Source organism: Larus michahellis, chromosome Z (genome assembly GCF_964199755.1).
Source record: "Larus michahellis chromosome Z, bLarMic1.1, whole genome shotgun sequence".
NCBI classification, from domain to species: Eukaryota; Metazoa; Chordata; class Aves; order Charadriiformes; family Laridae; genus Larus; species Larus michahellis.
In genome coordinates, this window is record NC_133930.1 from 71,443,186 (window position 1) to 71,463,649 (window position 20,464).

At 49.9% G+C, this 20,464-nt stretch overlaps 1 protein-coding gene across 1 annotated transcript in view; it reads left to right on the forward strand.

Moving 5' to 3' along the window:
* Positions 1–19,100, forward strand: part of B4GALT1 (beta-1,4-galactosyltransferase 1) — a 29,004-nt gene extending 9,904 nt beyond the window's left edge. Inside the window, exons 2-6 of the mRNA XM_074569818.1 lie at positions 4,386–4,621; positions 11,819–12,006; positions 13,450–13,572; positions 15,017–15,121; positions 15,746–19,100. Of these exons, the coding sequence (XP_074425919.1) occupies positions 4,386–4,621; positions 11,819–12,006; positions 13,450–13,572; positions 15,017–15,121; positions 15,746–15,881 (788 nt within the window). The 3' untranslated portion in view covers positions 15,882–19,100. The remainder of the gene's footprint in view (positions 1–4,385; positions 4,622–11,818; positions 12,007–13,449; positions 13,573–15,016; positions 15,122–15,745) is intronic.
* The last annotated feature ends 1,364 nt before the right edge of the window (positions 19,101–20,464 follow it).

The window sequence follows — 20,464 nt, forward strand, 5'->3', positions numbered from 1 at the left end:
ACAGACTGTTCAGGTTTTTTATATTTTTCGTGTTCTTACTGATGCCAGTCAATGTGTTAACCAGGTGATTTGCATCAGGCATGTCCCAGGAGTGGCTCCTGGGGCCTCCTCGCTGACCTGCACGTTGGCTGCCTCCCTCGGGGCAGTGTTTGGAAGGTGCTGTGCTGCCTTTAAAACTGAGTGGATTAACTGGAGGGTCGGAGCAGTACAGGTCACTTCTTACCAGTGTCCTTCAAGACTCTGAAACTGTAAAATCTCTGTCTTCTGCAGCTGGCTTTTATCACGAATGTGTTTTCCTCTCCTGTCTTTTCCTTGCTGACATTCCAGCCTCCCAGAGGCAAATAAGAGCAAGCACTGGCAAGATCAGAGGTCCATGTTTGGCCCCGGGGGCTGGCGGGTACCAGCCTGCAGAAAGCCATGTCCAAACACTTGCGGCTGCCCTTGCCCAGCTGGAACTCACAAGCTGCCAGCGGGAGATTTCCCCTGTAAATTCGCCTAAATGGCAAACTTTTATTTTCCTCCCCACTTTAGGCTGAGCGAGACATTAAAAGAGCCTTTGTTAAACCAGAAAGCATCCCCCCCAGGCTGATGGGTCTCCTGGTTGTTTCTTGGGAGCAGGGTGGGCAGCAACTGGGAGCAGAGGATGTGGCAACTGGGAGCAGGGTGGGCAGCCATTCCTGTTAGGAAGGGATTGCTCGGTGGGATGGTGGCTGCGCGGCACCAGGAGCGGGCTGGGGCTGGCAGGGCCCCGTGAAGGGATGGGCTGCTTCCTCCCTGCTGCTTCCTGCAGCCTCCTGCCAGATCGGTCCCGCGGCGGGGTGCGAGCAGTGCAGGGAAATAACATCCCTGGGACACAGATGCCCAATGTGGTCCCATCCAGTGGCCATGACTGGTTAGGTGAACCGAGATGCCCAGTGTTATCCCTTTCGCTGTCCATGAGCAGTTAGGTGAACCGTGCCCAGTGCAGTCAATGCCTTTTGCTGTGTTAAATGCATGAAAGTGTAGCATCATCCTAACTGTGAGTGCTGGTTTCCTAACAGAGGTGATGCTGGGAGGCAGAAGTGTGGGCAGGGGGAAGCATTAAAAAGAGCGTGGCTAGTAGGTCGAGGGAGGTCATCCTTCCCCTCTACTCTGCCCTGGTGAGGCCACATCTGGAGTGCTGTGTCCAGTGCTGTGCTCCCCAGTTGAAGGACAGGGAACTGCTGGAGAGAGTCCAATGGAGGGCTACAAAGATGATCAAGGGAATGGAGCACCTCTCTTGTGAGGAAAGGCTGAGAGACCTGAGTCTCTTTAGCCTGGAGAAAAGACTGAGAGCATTGAGACCTCATCAATGCTTAGATCTAAAGGGTGGGTGTCAAGAGGATGGGGCCAGACTCTTTTCAGTGGAGCCCGGCGACAGGACAAGGGGCAACAGGCACAAACTGGAACACAGAAAACTCCATCTGAACATGAGGAAAAACTTCTTTATTTTGAGGGTGCCAGAGCACTGGAACAGGTTGCTCAGAGAGGTTGTGGCGTCTCCTTCTCTGGAGAAATTCAAAACCCGCCTGAATGCATTCCTGTGCAACCTGCTCTAGGTGAACCTGCTTTGGCAGGGGGGTTGGACTAGATGATCATGGACCTGTTGGAGCGGGTCCAGAGGAGGTCCATGAAGATGATGAGAGGGCTGGAGCACCTCTGCTGTGAGGACAGGCTGAGAGAGTTGGGGTTGCTCAGCCTGGAGAAGAGAAGGCTCCAGGGAGACCTTATAGCCCCTTCCAGTACCTGAAGGAGTCCTACAAGAAAGCTGGGGAGGGGCTGTTTGCAAGGGCCTGTAGCGGTAGGACGAGGGGCAATGGTTTTAAACTAGAGCTGGGTAGGTTTAGATTAGACATTAGGGAGAAGTTCTTTACAATGAGGGTGGTGAGACACTGGCACAGGTTGCCCAGAGAGGTGGTGGAGGCCCCATCCCTGGAGACATTCAAGGCCAGGCTTGATGAGGCTCTGAGCAACCTGATCTAGTTGAAGATGTCCCTGCTTACTGCAGGGGGGTTGGACGAGATGACCTTTAAAGGTCCCTTCCAATCCAACACATTCTATGATCTCCAAAGGTCTCTTCCGATCCCTGCCATTCTGTGAAGCAGGTGTGGAGGTGGGTCGTGGCCAGAGGCCGTTCTGGGAGAGCGCTCACCACCACTGCACGGAAGAGAGAACCAAATTCAGAGGAAATGATGCACCCTCTCCCCCTCCTGTCCCCTCTGGCCTCGCTGCTCTGGCGCCTGTCCCCTCCCTGCCTCTCCCACCAGCACTGGGGTGGCTGTGCCTGTCCTGATCCTGCCACCACCAAGACCTGGTCCCGGTTGTGCTGCTGCATGTTCCTTCCTGCCCCGGTTCCTCCCATTCTTGCCACTTCCTCCAGCAGCAGAGTGCCCTTCCAGCTCCCCCTGCAAGCCGCTTTTCAGATAGATAGGCTTCGTCCCTGGCTGTGTGTCAGGCATCTGCTGTGGGGCAGGGATGGTGGGGATCTGAGCAGCCACGCTGGGGCTGCAGCTGGGAGGACGGGCAGCCTGGTCCCAAAATTGCTGCCTTTTCCTTGTGTGAGAGGGAAACGTGCGAACTTGCCATGTTCAAAATGCAGAGATCGGGGAGATCCCTTTGCATCCTGCCTGTGACACCAGTTTCTGCAAGGTCCTGCCTCCACTGTGCAGGCAGTGAATCCAGCAGCAAAGCTTCCTCGCTGCCTCCGGGGGTACACCGACCACCTCTGCCGGTTTGGCTGGTCTCCTCCTTGCCGTCTCCAGCCTAAGTGAGCACATGTTTGTGGAGCAGCCCAACTGAACTGATCCAGCTTCTTCTAGAGGAATAACTAGGGAATGGGCCGTAAGCCTGGAGCAGAATTTCTGCTTTTTCAGTAGTCACCTGTTGCGGTATGCACAAGGTTGGTTGTGATGGCCACTGTCTTTTAGAGGTCTAAAAATCACTTGTGCCCCCTTTTCAAGGGGCTCCTCTGTAAGTCCAGTGTACCCACCAAACCAGTTGTGCCTGCTGTGCGTGCCCTTGGAGGGGCTGGGTGTCTCTTCAGCAACTGCAAAGAGGAGACGGTAGCTCTAAGATGCATGTGGGAGTGCGTGCATGCACACGTGTGCGTGTGTTCATGCCCGGATGGAGGAGAGGAGGAGAGCACAGCAACCAAACCTTCAAGGAGTGATCCCCAGCCTAGTGCTTATGGGGGAGACCTTCTGCTTTATGCCCGGGGGCCTCAGTATCCTCATGCGCTGCAGAGGTTTTAGTGGGAGCTGAGCATCTGTGCAAAGCCCAGTTTATTAGCTTGCCACGGGTGGTAGCAGGAGATATGGCAGCAGGAGAGGTCCTTCTGTGGGCAGCTACCATGCTTGTTAGGTTTTTGCAGCAAGTTTGTTCATCAGGGCTGGAACAGCTGGAAGCAAATACTGCAGAAAAGCCAGCCTGGGACTTAAGAGAAGGCATCCACAAAAGGACTGTGGTCGGCGATGCAGTGTTTATCCCCAGAGCCACATACAGCTGTATGGGAGGGACATCTTCGGAGCCAGCGTGGCAGAGCTGAGGAGCCCTGGCAAGCAAAGAGTACTTGTGCAGATGCGTGAGACAAAGTCCTGTGAAGTCAGTCTCCTTGGCTGTATCAGTGTTTGGTGCTGTCACTGCCCCTTCTCCCTGAGCTCGGCATTGAGCAGCCCAGAGGCTGCCATCCACTCTGTGGTGCCCGAGGGGTTTCTCGGTTTTGTGCACCAGTTTTGGCACAGATTATTTTGGTGGTTTCAAAACCTGCCACTGCTGAAACCAGGAATTGCCAACCTGCATGCAAATCTGGATATGTTGGGGTTTTTAGCAGTTCTAATACAGGACTTTTAATAAATGATGGGCATGCCTACAGAACACTGAAAGTATCTATAAGGAAAAAAACAAGAAAGGGGGTTTTGTTCATTTTGCATGTGGCTTGGCATAAGTAATTATGTCAGTAGGGGAGCAGGACTATTTTTGAAGTGCTCAACTGTTAACACTGTGCAAGGTCAGTGAGAGCGCAGAGGGCAACGCTCTTCTCTAGGTTGGTTTTGTGGCACACGTGCCAGTGGGAGCACAGCTGTTGGTTTGCCATGCAGATAGGAGGATTTTCAAGGCTTGTTTGGCATCAACGACTCAGTTGGGGTCTGATACCAAGAGACTAGAGCGTTTGGGGGTTTGGTCTGAATGGTGGTGTGCAGTTGGTTTGGGTATGGCTGGTCCAAGCTTCAACACCTCTGTGCACCACTGGGATTTTGGATCCAAACCACTGTTTTTAAAAAACAAAACAAAAAACATGTGTAAAGGATGCGTGCTCAGAGAAATATGTGGTGTGTGCTAACTTGCTTTGTGCTGTGCCTGTCTTCCAGTTGGTGCACTACGTGTGGAGTTTTCCCAGCCTGTGAACCTGGAAGAAGTGGCGAGAATAAACCCAGAGGTCAAAACAGGAGGTCGTTTTGCTCCGAAGAACTGTATAGCACTTCAGAAAGTAGCAATAATCATACCATTCAGGAAGCGAGAGGAGCACCTGAAGTACTGGCTCTATTACCTGCACCCAATTCTCCAAAGGCAGCAGTTAGATTATGGAGTATATGTTATCAACCAGGTAAGATGCTAAAGACACAGGGCTTTATAATGCTCTCACAACAGTGCCCATGCCCTCTAAAACAGAGGAGTGATTGCTTTATCCTGAATGGCATTGGGCTGGCAGGCAGGAATAAGGTTCCTTTTAAAAAAAAAAAAGGCTGTAGCACACAAAAAAAAGTTAAAATTAACATGAGCAATTTTGCTTTGATGATTTTGATGGAAAACCTGGGGTCCCCTCCTCCAGTCAGGCATGATTCACGCTAAAGAGCTTCTGTTTTAAGAAACCACTTGGTGAGAAGGAAAAAAAGAATCCCTAATAGCACGACTCAATCTATTTTCTCTTTCCAAATGTTCCTTTTTCCCAGCTGCTGCAGGAATTGCATACAGAGATCTTTAAGGTGAGAAGGCAGCATTAATGCCTAATCTGGCATTGGGTGTGCCAGCAAGCCGTAGGATTTCACTTAGTTTGTCAAGCAACTTCTGTTCACATTAGTAATAGTGCACAAAGAGTCAGGTTGGAGAAGGCAGTGCTGTGTCAGTGGAGCAGGTGAGTGATTGTCTCCAGGTGAATAGAAGAGAAAAGAAACAAGTAGTGACGGGAGTTTTTGTTGGTTTTTTTCCTTGATATCCAATGGCCTTAGACCTGTCTTTAAAAAAAAAAAAAAAAGGCATGTTTCACTCCAAACAAGCTGTCTTAATTTATATGATAATGGTGGTTAAATAAGTGGGTGTTGTTCACACTTGGAAAAGCGTAAAATGTGTAGGCGTTTTCACGGGCTGCAGTGTGAAAAGGCAGATGCAGTCCTGAGAGCCCCAGCAGAGACTGATGGCTGGACAATCTCACAGTGCAGTTTCTCTCTTGCATATATATTTATACCCTGTTTTTTCAGGTCTGTAAAAACTGAAATGAAAGAACACTCTTCTTTAAAATCAGCTCCTTAAATTTGCGGATCAGCTGATGTGTTTGGGTGTATCAAACACCATGAATATTTAAAATGGTCACCCAGGCGATAAATTTCCTCACAGAACTGAAAGTAAAGGGGAGACCTTTTTCTAGAAAGAAAACCAATACTCCCTTACTACTATTTCTCTTACTTTGCTCATTTCCAGGGTGCCAGAGATCTGGGCAAAAGTGGTTTGTGGGGAATTAGCGGTAGCTCCCGAGCACCACAGCTGAGATGCTCTGGTGTCTGCGGCCGCGTTGCTGAGGGCACGAGGCATTTCTGCAGCGTGCAGACTGGCATGACGTGCCCTAAGGTGAAGCCCTGTGAGGAGACTCTTCCCGTCTAATGCAAAGGGTAGCCAGTGCCACTGCGGTCCAGCAACGCGGGTGGCCAGCCCCAGCCCTTCATCCTCCAGGCTGCATTTCCTTGCATGTGCAGCGTTTGTCTGGGCAAGTTGCCAGTGACACAAGGTTGCTTGAGCCAAGGTCCCCGCTGTGGTCAGTGGGCTGCAGGTGGGTGAAGGTGGCAGAGCAGCATGCCTCCCCTGTTCTGAGCGTGACTCGGAAGCGAGGGTGCAATGCGGCTCCCAGCAGCAATCCTGCAGTGGGGGCTGCTGCTTTCCCGGCCAGGCGTAGCGGAGGACCAGGGCGAGATGCCTGCCCACGGTCTCGGGGTACCACTTGTGGGCCAGCAGCCATCTCCATCGCAGAGAGACGTCAGTGCAGCTGGGGCTGGTGTTTCCCCATCAGTGGCGTTTGAGGGTAAGGAAAGCGAGGGGCCCAACCATGTGGAGCTGTGCTGGCGCCCGTAAAGGCAGAAAGTGCCCAAAGCCCATATGGAGTTCCTGCTGCTGCTGCTGTGGGTTGCTGTTCCTGCATGCTGGCTTGCAGTGACCTGCGTTGCTGGCTCCTCCTCTTCTCTGGTTCTGTCCTCCAGTGCTAGGGCGGTGGGGCTGTCTGTGTGCTCTAAAGTTAACCCTCACAAAAATTATTGATAAGCAAATGTTTTTTTCAGATGCATGCCTTGAGCAAAGTTAGAGTGGGAGTGACATCCAGTACACAGGGTACACATGTCCTGGACACATCCAGCAGTCAGATGTAGGTTAGCAATGTGAGACTACTTGATCTGTAAAATGAACACGCTCCTTCTGCATGCCTCTAACAAGCTGTGTGAGGAAGAGGCAAAGTGGTCAGTGGTAGTAAACCCACTGGATGCATCTCTCGAGGGTGAGTGGGAACACTGAATAGAGAGAGTTGCAGAAAATGTATTAATTCTGCCAGAAGTAGAGTGGGAAAACATCTTATTTCTCTGCTGTCTTGACAATTGCTTTTCTCTTTTTCTTGTCTGTCCTTCCCTTTGCATCTGCCCTCCTTTTTTTTATTTTATTTTTCCTTCTAGTGGGGAAATATTACCTTTACTTGTTAATCCTGTCTATAGCAAAGCAATCACTGAAGCAAGGAGAATTACTGTGTGATGTGGTTCTTACACGCTGCCTACGTGCTCTTCTGTGCTCTGCATCTCATAGAAAGAAAGAGGAGCGCTGAGCCCTGCTACTGCTGCACTGGTAATGTCAAACTTCTTCCTTTCAGCACAATGTGTTTCCATCACGAGTCCGTTGTGTCTCCACCATGCTGTTCTTGCGTGCCTGAATGCCTCAGAGTAGGACTTGACTGGAGTCAGGGGGATGATGTTTGTAAAATGTCCGGTGTATAATGGGAGCCAGTGGAAAAATACATATTATGCTTCACCCTCCGCACCCCACCCCCAGCAAAACCCAAACTGGATGCGTGGAATAGCAGTTGTAGGATCTTTCAGATACATCTGAGATGAGGACACGTGGCTGGGTATGCATTTTACAGTACCCACTCGATGCCATCCAAGCTTGACTTCATCAAATGACAAGGCAGCGGTGAATTTCTGGTGTCTCCCTTGGTTCTGCTTGCTCCTGCTGTTACCAACGTGCTCTCCGGCACCTTCAGCTGTTGCCACCTGGGTGCTCAGGTCTAGAAATGAGTTTTTTCGCTGCAGTTCAGCCTGTGCAAATGTCTGTGCAGCCAGACTGAAGTCTGGGAAAGGGGAGACTTAGCAAATTCCCTGAAAACAGTGCAGTTGGTCAATGCTTTTCCACTGGCCCCTGGCGTTACCTGCAGTGTCCTCGGTAGCAATCTTCCAGAGTGTTAGTCTGTGCGTGTGAGTGTGGAGTGGCTGGGGCATTGCACTTATTCATGTTATTTTGCCGGGGGTGTCAGATCCCCCCGGGTGTGCGGGCAAAGGAGGGAATTGTGCTCAGATCCTACTGACCCTCGCGGTGGTGGGGGAGGTGAATTTCCCCAGTGTCTTCTCTCTCCTGCTGCCTGATGTAATGGTGCTGAGGCCTCAAAACACCCTCTGACAAAGAAACAGCAAAGTGTCTCCTGTATGGCCCTGGAAATCTGTTTCTGGAGAGTGGACTTTCACGTGGACACTGTGCATGCGGTTCAGGCTGTCTTGAGGGATCCCTGACTTAGCTAGCAACTTCCCATTGGAGATGATGGCTCTCTCCTAGTGGTCCAGAAACACATATCCTCACCATTACCTCCCTGACACATGGTGAGTTTAGGATCCAGGTGAGAGAGATGTAACCAAGGGTCCTCTGCTGTGCTGTCAACAGGAGGAATCACAGAGCTGCCTCCTATATGGAAGTGGCAGGCAGGACAAAATTGAGACAGATGGCTTCTAACTGGTTTACACTTACAAAAACCTCAGTTTTATCTGTTCGGGGCGAAAAAAAGGTAACATCTGTTGGTAGGTCTGTCTGAGTGAACTAGATTCAGCAAAGGTAAGAGTTGGGAAGTGAAAAAGCCTGGATGTTCTTTTGCTCAGGCTGATCATCTCCAGGTGTGAGAAGGAGTCAGTGTCAGACCCTGCAGGGCTGAGGTAGCAGGTTGTTGCCCTTCAGACAGTCTCTAGTGGATCAGGGAACGCGGACAGACCTGGGTGTGCTGGGAGAGGCATAGGGAGTAAAATCAGAAGCTAGAAACAGGTGCTAGGCAGTAGCACTGAACTCAGACATGGGTTAAGTTTCAGGACAAGAGAACATAGGGAAAAAATTATCAGGAAGAAAAATAGCAAAAGTGTGCTTGGGCTAAATCTTCTCTAACTGAAAGCCTAGGAGATAAACGTGAAGGCTACATCTAGAGCGTGGCTGCATTGTCAAAGCAGCAGTCCCCTGTGCACTGTCTACCTCCTCAGGACGGTGCTTCTCTGTCCAAGCAAGTCGAAACTGAACTATTTGCTTGTGGCAAATAACAGGCAGCCTCCATGGGATGAGGAACTGCCAAGCAGAGGCAAGGGCGGGAGATTTCTTCAGTTCTGCTCTATCTGCTCTCTTGAGCGTCGCCTGTGGTGCTGTGCCTTGTGCTGACCTGGAAGGGACAGCAGCATAGAAAGGAGTTGTCCCAACTCTGCCTTTTTTTTCTTTCAAAAAGTTGAGGATCAGTCGAAGATGTAAGCCTGCAGCACATTTCTGAGTTTTGAGAGATCTGAATCTCAGATACTGCAAGCATGCCAGTGCTTCCACGTTGTCTTAGGTAAAGAAACAGAGCTTTCTGCAAAAAAATCAAAACTTCTTGTCAGTCTTTTTTTTGCTCCAATACAGGCTGTAAAGCCCTGCATACCTCCTGGGACAGAAAACCAGCCTCCTGCCCTCAAAGGAGTTGCAGCTGATAACAGCATTGTGATTTTATTTTTTCCCCCAAGCCTTTTGGATCCCACAGCATGAAGCTGTGTGGCTGTTCAGGAGAGTGGTGTTGCCCATGTGAGGTGTTTGCCGTGTGTCTGGTCCCTCTCCATGCATGGGACACCAGCATGGGCTCTGCTGGGGTCTGGTGGTGGGCTGAGGTGGGAGGAGGGGTCCTGCGCCCTCTTCCACCACTGTCCTTTGGGTTTTTTTCAGGGAGAGGTTTAAAAACACAGCTCCTTGCAGCATAGTTAATCCCTAAGTGTCACCCAGAGGAGTTAGAGGCTACCTGAAGGCATGGGTTAATTAGGGCTGAGCCTCCGTTGTGAAGTGCCCTTGCCTTGAAATTTCACTATGAAAAGAGCAGCCAAAGGGCGTGAAATGAGGATGTGCTCCTAGACTGGACCCAGCAGGGACTTTGAGGTGTAAGCACATTGCACTTTGCACCAGCAAAGTCCCTCTTGGGGGAGGGAGTCCCCATCTTGGGGACCTCTTGCACCAGTACTGCACTTTGCACCGGCGTTGTCCCTCCTGGGGACAGGCCTGGGTTTGGTGCCGTGGGACCTGAGAAGCAGCGGGGGCTGGGCAGACCCCCTCACTGAGGGGAAGAAAACCCTCCCATCCCACAGCCTCAGCCGCTCCCTCTCCCGAGCCTCTTTGTTCAACTTGCCTACATTTTCTGCACTCAAGTTTTCACTGCTCTTGCTTATGCATGATGGTGATCATCTTCCCACCACCTTAGTTATTGCGTGAACTCTTTTGTTTCGGGTGAGGATGCTGAGAATTTGCTCAGATCCTCCTCCACAAAAGCTCACTCCTCCCTGTGAAGTCATTTACGCCCGAGGCAGGTGATGAATGCTTTTGAAAACCTTGGTTTGACACTTGCATGTTAAAACCTTCATTTGAAAGATATTTGTGGCTGTTTCAAGAACCTGTGGTGGCTCTCCAGCCACAGGTCCATTAACCAGTCTGGATTAAACATTTTCCAAACCGATTGTTTATTAATCAGGCAAAGCGATTTGGGAGCAGGAAATGTTTTAAGCTGCTGCTCCTTGGGCACAGTATTTTATCTGTCCATGATTTGTGTCCCATGCTGGGTGCAGGTACCATGGGGTGGGGGATGGCTTGCATGGTGGGGTAATTCTTTGTCTTGACACTGCTCCGAGGGCGTGGAGGGGGAACGGTGGGGTGTGGTAGAAGAGAAAGGATTTGGCAGCCTTGTTTTACAGGCTGGCAAAAATCTTCAGCCTCCTTCAGTAATGCCTTGCGAGTTCCCTATCTCCTGCTCCGTTCCCCTGCACAGTGCTTGGGTTTGAGAAGGTGGACTGCAAATTCAAGTCCTAGATTGGGAATCCTTACTTTCAAACTGCTGGTATTCTTGGGTTTGAGGGTATGATCCTGTTGTTTTTCAAAAGTACTCGAGCAACTTGCGAGCCCATACTTGTGCTCAAAGCCACGTGTGCTTTTGAAATGTTTCTGCCTGAGAGGCCAAACTGATTTCTCCTCGGGTGCCTCATTGCTCGGGGAGGAGAGTGGAGAGTTTCCTTTGTTATCTGCGCCTGCCCTGGGATAAATGTGCTCTGCTGTGGTGTCGGCTCTTTTCAGGTCCTTCCCGTCACAGTGACAGCTCTCCTGGGTTTGTTTTCCTGGGAAGCCCCCCAGGTCGGATGGTGGGTCCTGCCATGCTCCAGATGGCAAAGCAACAGCAAAGAAGGGGCTGCGCACCGCAGCAGGCGAGCCATAGCCCTAGCAGGAAGCATCTCTCACCATCCTGCTATCCTGTGAACAAGGCTCTGTGTGTGTCACAGCCACATACTGAACCTGCAGCACGCTTTCCAGAACCTGGGGAGCATTCTGGCGTGGGAGCTGGAGCGCACTGCAGAGTGGCAGACCTTACCTGGTGCCTCCCCGTGCTTTGCAAGTCACCTCTGGCATGTGTTCACGCCTGCTGCTGAGCAGGGACCACACCACGGTCCCTCAGCCATGTTGTGGCAGAGCTTAGGAAGAGGGTGCTGAAATCCTGGCCACAGAAAGGTTTTGGTCCGTGGTCCTTGTCCTGGCTGTAAGCTAAAGCACTGCCAAGGTCTCTCTCTGTAGTAAGGGTCCCTTCTTCCAGAGGAGCTCATCTCTTTTTGCTTTTCTCTGCCACTTGCCCCAGCGGTCTGTAAACTTTATCACAAAATTGAATCCTGAAAGCCTGTGCGTAGCGTGGGATGGGGGGGGGGACAGACCTCTCAGCATCAAACCTGTCCCCTTGGAGCCTCCCACAAGGAGAGGGGAGCTGACCCGGGTCCAGCCTTTCCTCAGACGTTTCGGTGGTCCCCATGGTTTGCAACTGGCTCAGATGCCATCGTCTCAGGGAGGGTGTTCTGCGGGGGCTTTGCTGCAGGTGTCCTGTGGGTGCTGCCAGGGGGGGTGCTCGGGCTCAAGCTCAGTCCATCACAGGCACGCCAACCTAGCGTGGTGACATCGGAGTCCAGCGACAGGTAAGAAACTACTGACATCAACTGTTAAGTTTAAGTCACTTAACTGTTTTTATTTGTTTTTAAATTAGGATGGAGAAGAAGAATTTAACCGTGCTAAACTGCTGAATATAGGATTCGCAGAGGCTTTGAAAGAGTATGACTATGATTGCTTTGTGTTTAGTGACGTAGACCTCATCCCAATGGATGACAGGAACACCTACAAATGTTACAGCCAGCCACGGCACCTCTCTGTATCCATGGATAAATTTGGATTTCGGTGAGAAACGCCTTTTGTTCCTAATACCGCCGTTAGCCTAGCAGGCCAGGCGCAGCGCTGCACATCCCCACCCACCATTGAAAGCCTGGGAAAATGTCTCTGGCAAAAGCCTGTCTTGGCGTGCGCGTCCCTGCAGGGAGCGGGTGGCTGTGAGCGGGATGGGCTGGAGGGGAAGAAAGGGGGGAGAAACACAGCTGAGCAGTTTATTAAAATTCACAGCTTCTGGAAAGTGAAACGTTGGGCAAGGAATAACGAAGAGCCTGTCGTTTTGCCGGTGCCCGGGTATCCCTTCTTGTGTTTCAGGCTGGAAGCTGGAAGACAGCTAGTGTTTCCACCCAGTCTGAAAAGCGAGACATTCTCACACAGCGAGAATTACGTGCAGCTTTAGAATGACTACATCAGATGCTATTTTAAGAGCAAAATGAAATATTTTTGGCTGTTTCATTTGGGCCACTTAGGGACCTGCCCTCATATCTGAGAGCAACACAAAACGAAATACCTTTCAGCATACATTCGGGTTCAGCAAGCTGCTGCAGACAAAGATCTGTCATGCTTTTCCTTTTTTTCTTTTTTTTTTTTTTTTCTGATCCCAAATCCCCAAGGGGGAGTTTAAAAGCTCATCTATAAGGTAAAAAACGGTCATGACCCCATGGTGGTCAGTAGTGCTAGAGATGCAATAGTGGTGTTGGTGGCTGGACCCCTGCATGTCTCCACTCCAGACTGAAGCCCTGCTCAGAGCAGGACTGTCACCAGCACTGCAGTAGCTGCAGTTTTCTTCTTGCAGCTTGGTGAAGCTTGGAGCAGAAATGCAGGCCCCAGGGGTTTCTTCTGCTTGCTGAAGCAGAGATAAGGTCTGCGGTAGGTCCTGATGATCCCTGCATGGATCTTCTTCTGGTTCTGTAGGTCTGAATTTCATCTGTTCCAAATCTCCCGGTGAATTGCCTCCCATTTCGAGCAGGAACTGGTTGGCTTTGTGTGTGCAAGGTCACGCTGCTGGATCAGTTCTGAGCTGCAACCTTTCCTTTGGGACATGGGGGAGCATAGAGGCGAGCAGTGGAGCTGCAGGAAGAGAAGGCTTTGCAGCACCTTCAATGTCTTGCCGAGCTCTTCCCATTCCCAGGGCATGCATGTCACCCGTCTGTCCTTGGGCAAGGTGGTGTGCATCCCACCAGCCTGTCCTTGGAGGACAGCATACTTCTTAGTAAGAGGCTGCAGCCATTGCTGGTTGCAAAGTTCTTCCCATCTGTATTTGGGACTGAGTCCACCAGCTCCCTCTGCTTTGGGTGAGTCCACGGCACCAAAACACATGGAGCTTCCTGCTGCTGCGGGTGCTGGCTTGCTGTGGCCTGGGGTGGAGGGCAGCAGCAAGTCTTTTTCGGGTGGGCAGGCTGCTCCTTGGCTAGCACCTCACCTCCTCTAATCGCCTTTTCTTCCTGCTTCCAGGTTGCCTTACAATCAGTATTTCGGAGGCGTGTCTGCCTTGAGCAAAGAGCAGTTCACAAAAATCAACGGGTTCCCAAACAATTACTGGGGCTGGGGTGGCGAAGATGATGACATTTATAACAGGTAAATAAATCATACCCTTGGCACTCGGAGTGCCTCGGGGGTGGGGATGAGCATGGACCTGCTGTGTTCGCCCGGGCTGGGGGCGCGCAGGGTGTCTTTTCCCTCTGACCGCCAGAGCTTCCCCTCCAGGTTGGGGACAGAGGGGGTGCATGGGCGAGCTGCTGGCTCAGCGAAAACATGTTCCTGGTGGGTGCTGGGGAGTGGGTCTGGCCGGAAAAATCATGGCCTTGCCCCCACACACGCATTGCTTCTTTGCTGCGCAGCCTTGCAGGCACCCACCCTGGTGCGTGGGTTGGAGCAGCGTGCTTCTGGTTCTCCCAGCACTGGGGATTCAGGGCACGTGGTGATGTGGAGGAGACCTTAACCCACCTATCCCAACACAGCCCGAGGCATGCCTGAGTCTGCAGCCTGGTGTTGGATCCCTTTGTTCCCAGGAGAGCTTGGTTTGTCAGGCTGTAAGCGGCTCTCAATAACGAGGTGAGCTGTCGCTTCCTGCCTGGAAGGAAGCCTAGCAAGGCTGAGAACTGCAGAGAGGAGAAAGGTGTTTGCACGGGGCAGGCTGGGACCACCCCTGCCTGAAACTGGGGCAGAGGGTGGACATGAGGTTATGCTACCTTATGGCTTTGCATCCCCAGGGCGGTCACTGTGAGAAATCATCATGGGGAGCTCAGATTTGGGAAGCCCTCTTCACGCTTCTTAATGGCAAAACTACTCTGCGTGGTCTTTTCTCTGGACTTTCCAAGCTCTTCTGAGCTTCAGGAAAGGTCTGCCTAAAAGTGCTTGTACCTTCCTGAGGTTCAGCACTTCTGTTTAATAAAGCAAGCGAGGGTCGACCTTCCAGTGGGGCAGGGCATTCAGAGGAAGGTGTCAGTCTGCTCTTTTGGGGGCACTCGGGTTTGAGGGAGCAGAAGATGCTATATATAAAAATGAAAAGGGAGATGCAAAGAGGAAGAAACCAGGTACAAAATAAAGACAGGCTGCCCCTCACCTGGCAGGTCCCAGCTGGCACTGTTGTGGCTCTGAACTCACGTGTGTCCCCTGCTGCTTCACCACCACTCACTTCAGTTTCTACCAGCACTGCAGCTTTTACATCTCAAAAGCTGAGTGCTCTTCTGGCTCCTTTCCAGATGGGTTAAAAACTAGATGGCTCCCATTCAAATTCCAGTCTATAGCCTGAAGCAAGGTTAATGGGGGCGTTGGAGGAGCTGGCAGTGCAGGTGAATTAGCAGATCCTTAGTGTTGGCAGGGTGAAATCTCTCTTCTCCACGCTGACATGCCCACGTGGAAAGGGACTGGCTTTCTCCCCTTTTGGTGTTAGCAAGCCTGCAAACGCACTAGCGACATCCTCAATTAAAGAAAAAAAAAAAGTAATTTGTGGAAGGTGTGTCAGAGTATCCCACATCCGTCACCTGTGGCTGATGTTTGCTGTACTTTTTTTCTACAGGCTGGTGTTTAAAGGCATGGGGATATCCCGTCCGGATGCTGTCATTGGGAAATGCAGAATGATTCGTCATTCCCGGGACCAGAAGAACGAACCCAACCCTGAGAGGTGCGTCTCCCCCATCCCGCAGCAGACTCAAGGGGTGCCTCCCACGCATGCTGCTCCCGCTGCTCAGCTTTCTCTCTGCCGTGCAAAAAACCCAATCACAGAAAGCCTGCAGCCATCTCCTCCTTTGCCAGCCCTGTTGCCTGTGCTGTAAGCTGCCTCCTTCCATCCCCTCGCCAGTTTATTACCTTGTTACAGACCTTTTCCCCAAGATTTCACTATGGCACGAATAGCTCTGTCCATTATTTTTTTGATTTTTCTTAAACGCAGCAAATTAAGCTCTGAGCAATGGTTTCCAGCTTGTCTTTGGCATATAAAACCTGTGCTCTAGCACAGAGCTGGGAAAAGACCTGTGTGATTTAAAAGCTTGGCTGCGTTTTCCTGGCTAAAATTTGACCCCATAGGGGTGCCTTTGCCCACTGCTCAGGCCGGCCGAATCTGGGAGTTTGTGGGACCCGTGCTGATGCTCGGTCTGTTCTTAAAACACCGGACGGAGATGCTGCCTGAGAGGCTATAAAAATGTCATGCCAAGTTCGGGTTGTTTAAACTTTTTTTTTCCCCTTTCTTTGCTTCCCCCCCCACCTTCTTTTTTTGTGTCGTTCGCCACCCTCCCTCCAACTTCTGCAGGTTTGACCGAATTGCTCACACAAGGGAGACAATGAGCTCCGACGGCTTAAATACACTGTCCTACAAGGTGTTAAGAACTGACAAGTACCCTCTGTATACAAAGATCACAGTGGATATTGGCTCGCCAAATAGCTAACATCACAGACACAAGAGAGACCTTGCCTGTGTTTCCCAGGACATCTGGCCTCACCGATGCTTTATATCTGCTGGTTTTATAACAGTTGCAATGAAAAAAAAAAAAAAAAAAGGCCTCTTTTGGCATGCCAAAGCGTCTCCAAATTGGTTGGACAAGTGCTTTTTAAATTTTTTTTTTTTAAATTCCAAACTTGACTTTACACAACTTTCTAGCTCTCCGTTGTTTTATAAGTCTAGAAGATGTACATAAGAGTTGTAAATATTTACTTTGCCAGAAAATGTTGAATCTGATCTATTTTCTGCAGTGCTCCCCATGTTGAGTTAACTGCTGGACCCAGATTTTACTGATTATAACTGTGATGCATCAGCAATTACTGCCCATGATATTTTGATAATTTTAATGAGGTGGATGAAAACATTCCTTTTCATTCCTGGTTTTACCTTATGAAGGACTGTAAAATGCTGCTAAAATTGTACAAGTTTACGCTTTGCGTTAGATTTGTTGTTTTTTTTAATGGAGACAATATCATATTTTTCTCTCATAGTGACCAAAACAAACATCTTCTCTGTGTGCAGAGCAAGTGTTGAACAATCAAGTCTGGATTCAATGAATGTCATTATTTCTTTTAATCTCAAAGGAGGCTTTGAGTTAGTTAAGCCAGAGTTTGCCGGGATTTGCCAGTGAGCTCTCTGAATAGGGTGGGAGCTATACGGACAGCGTCCGCAAAAATCGCTGACTTCAGATAACCTTACTTCTGGATGTGATAGTGACTTTTTGGCTTTGCCTCAGCAGTACAACCCCTGGGTTTGGGGGTGGGAGGGTGGGGTTGTTTGGTTGGGTTTTTTTCGGAAATAAAGATGAATGAATTTTATTGCGTGGTGAAATTATGGCCTTAAAATTTGCTGACACGTGATAACAGTGGTAGAAAGTTACCACGCTATTTAAACATTGTCTGAAGCTTCCTACAAACAAAATTGTTCTTGCATAAAACTTGAATTCACTTATTACTTTTGTTCTTGTTGTAACATTTTAATAACTTTTCTAAGTAATTTGTATATCATAAGCATTGTATTTAATACCAGATTAAACTAGGGTGCAGCATAATAGGATATGATTCAAGGCCTCCTTTATCTTCAGACTAGTTGACTTTTTTATGTGCGTCATTATATATATGCTGTGTGTTATATTTGCTCTGTGTATTTGTCTGTGAAATCTCCTGTGGTGCTGAGATATTTGCAGCAGGGCTGACATTTAATCCATATTTCTTTGCCTGTTGCAAACACATGTCCTCTATCGGGAAGCTCCCGTCTGATTTTCTCAGGCTTTGAGGGACATGCACATTTTGGAGTACTGCTTTTTGTCAGTGCACCCGGGCACCACCTGTACAGACACCCAGCTTTCCCCCCACCCTCCCCTCCCCCGCCGTCACCCTATGAAAGCCTCAAGCGCTGACACCCTTGGAGCTGGTTTAAGTGATTTAAAGCTCTCGGTCAGAAATGAGAACTGAATTCCTTCTGGCGAGTACTTTGCCACCAGCTCTGACCACAGTAATTTGCACTTCCTTGGCCTGTGCTGAAGGCTGTTGAAATCAGGGACACTCGTTGTATTGGGGATCATCTTCAGCACTGCCTCTTTTTTTTTTTTTCTTTTTCACTTTTTTTTTGGTGTTTTTTTGTTTTGTTTTATTATTATTTTTTGTTGAGACCTGAAGGTTTTGCTGAACCCTTGCACTGCAGGGGTGGGATCCTGCAGGGGCCAGGGAACAGAGCGTTTCTTCTTAGGCCATCAGTGGCTCAAAGTATGCACAGAGTGTTTAATTACTAGGGAGATGCCCAGCTGCCGTGTCAATCTCACTTTGAAAATATATTCACCCCCTTCACTTAAAAGCTGTTGCTGGTCAGATGCGGTGGTAGCAAAGTGGGCTTCTGTGGAGCAGGAGCAAAGAGCAAGGAAGTAGCCTTGTGTTTAAGAGACGCTCTTATACTTATTGTTGCATCAAAAAAATTACTCCTGTTTGGCAGGTCAGGCTCCAGCTCTTACAGATACAAAGGGGTACAAGAAGAGGGTGTGTTACAGAAGTCAGGTGAAATGTCTACCTGTAAAACATCGGTGTGGCTGTGGTTGCACCAGTAATGGAGACAGAGGCAAGACGACTTTATATTTTATTTTTTCCATGGTGTCTTAGAAGCAGGGCCCCGCTCCCATGGGTGGCAGATCAGCACCAAAACTCATCGAGGCTCTGCTGAAAATCCCAGGTCTCTGCAGAGAGCACCTGGACTTTGTGCTGAGCCTTTAGTAAGTAGAAGAGTTGGGACCTTCAGCTGCAGTGGTGTCTGGCTGCTAACAGGCTATGCAAAGGGGCTACCTGTTGTGATTAAGGGGTTGGGTTGGGGTTGGGGTTTTTTTCCTTGCCTTGGGACTCTCTGAAGATCAGAAAAAAAGTTAAGTGTAACAACTTGCCGTTTCACTGTACGCTGAAATCCTTGAATATCACAGAGGTGGTGTGAGCACTTGTTTCTGGCTGTTGCAATCGAAGGTTTCTACACATGTGCCTTGAAAGAGGAGAGAAATGGAAACTGGAAAACTAGGAAAAACTAGGAAACCTGAAAACCATTTTCAGCAGAGAGACACTTGGATCACCCAAGAAACTGTCACTTGGTTTCTCTTCTACTGCTGAAGCCACAAGCCATGTAAAAGCTGAAGCTGCCTTTCGTTGCTTGTTTCACCCTCTGGTGCTGACCTGTGATTTCCAGATCTCATTGTCCCTGTGTAAACTGTATCAGTCAAACTCACGAAATGCTCTTGACTCAACCTGGCCATGAAATTTCTCTCCCTAGGATTTTTTGGGGCTTTTTCCAGAGCTCTCATGTTGCACAGAAGTGAATTCTGGCCATGACCTGTTGGTGGGTAGTGTTTTTTCCTCTCCTGTACTGGTAGCAACATTCAAAGTGATAGCATGCATAACGGTTGAAACCCAGAACAAAGAGCTGCAGAGGAAATGCTAATGGTTGGTTTCTTTGGGATTACTGTTTGCTTGTTAGGATGAGGAAGGGTCCTGGCATGCAGCTTTTCCCTGGGATGTGACGCGTGAACTGGACTGCATGTGGGTTTCCTGTTGATGGTTTTGCTTTTGCATTTTTATCATTTATATATCAACGGATGTATAATCCTATGTTCCTACTTTACTATTGATGTCAAATAAAGTATTTTCAGTTATGACGTCTGGCAGCATTACTCTGAATTACCCCTCCAGCTGGGTGGGTTTCTGGCTGATGGGGTTGACTGGGCCATGCCTGAGCCTCCTTGCATTAACCTTCCCCAGCTTTTCCTACATCTGGCTGCCTCCCCCCAAGTGAATTTATCTCTCTGCACTGCAAAATTTTTACCAGATTTAGAGAAACAGATCCAAGAGTCCTGAGATGACACTAGAGAACCCTAGGCTGGTTCATGTACCTTGGGTAGGGGGACAGCATGCAAACCCCTCCTGAAACCAGGCAGGGGATGCAAGCCCTCAGCACAGGCTGTCTGCTGCGTGATGGAAACAGGCCACTGCTTGCTGCCTGGGTGCTTGTGGGTTTGGCTAGAGTGTGGAGATGGAGAAGTCATTCCTGGGAAACTGATGCGAACGTTTGCCTGTGTTCCTTGGCACTTTCTCACGAAAACAGCTTCCGTGGAAGCGATGTTTCTGGCTGCAAGACTGTGGCTAAGGACAGGCAGCTGGTGGGAGGTCCCCACCACACTCCAGGGAGAGGTGGGCTTGCTCCCAGCTGGGACCAGCTGCCAGCCTCTGGGGCCCAGTCTGGCACAGGGGGCAGGACATCCCCAAGCCTCTGCAGTTGCTTGGAGGCATGCTCTGAAGACCATATTGACAAGAGGGCTCTGGAAGAGGACACTGGCTTCTGACTATTTCATTCCTCCAGATCTAGCTCCAGTGCAGGAGCATCATCGTATGGAAGTTGCCAGCAGACCGCGGTGCAGCAGAGGGCTTGGACGGGGAGACTGTGGAGGAGGGTAGGTGGTCTCTGTGACAACTTCCATTGGCTTTTGGGCCCTGAAACGCATTGCACAGGAATCATGGGTGTTTTCTTCTCATGGTTGAAAGTTTGGTATCTACGGGCAGAAAAATGGTTGGAGAGGGACCTTCCACTTTTTCCTACTTCTTTCCCCAGAGTATTGAGCTGTTCCTCCCCTGTTCTCAGGCAGGCAGGAGTCACACAGCTCAGGAAGGAGCCCTGTGTAGAAATTTTGTCCCTTGCTGAAAGAAGCAGCTGACAAGCGGCAGTAGGATTTCGCCCATCTCCCCCCTGGTTACCAAGGCTGCCCTGGAACGGATCAGTGTGTGGCTTGCAAAGGATCCCTCGACTCTTTTGCTGTGAGACCATACTTTAGCAGAGCTTCTTTCCCCACCTGCAGGTCCAGCTGCCTGCCCACGGCCGGGGCGGGTGAGCAGGGGTCTCTGACATTTGTCCCACATGTTTACCCTGCCACACCTTCCTGTTCTCCAGCCCATGGGGAAAAAAACAACAAAAAAGAGGCTGTTATTAGAAGGAAGAAAAGGACTAAGCTGGAGTTTGCTGGTCCCT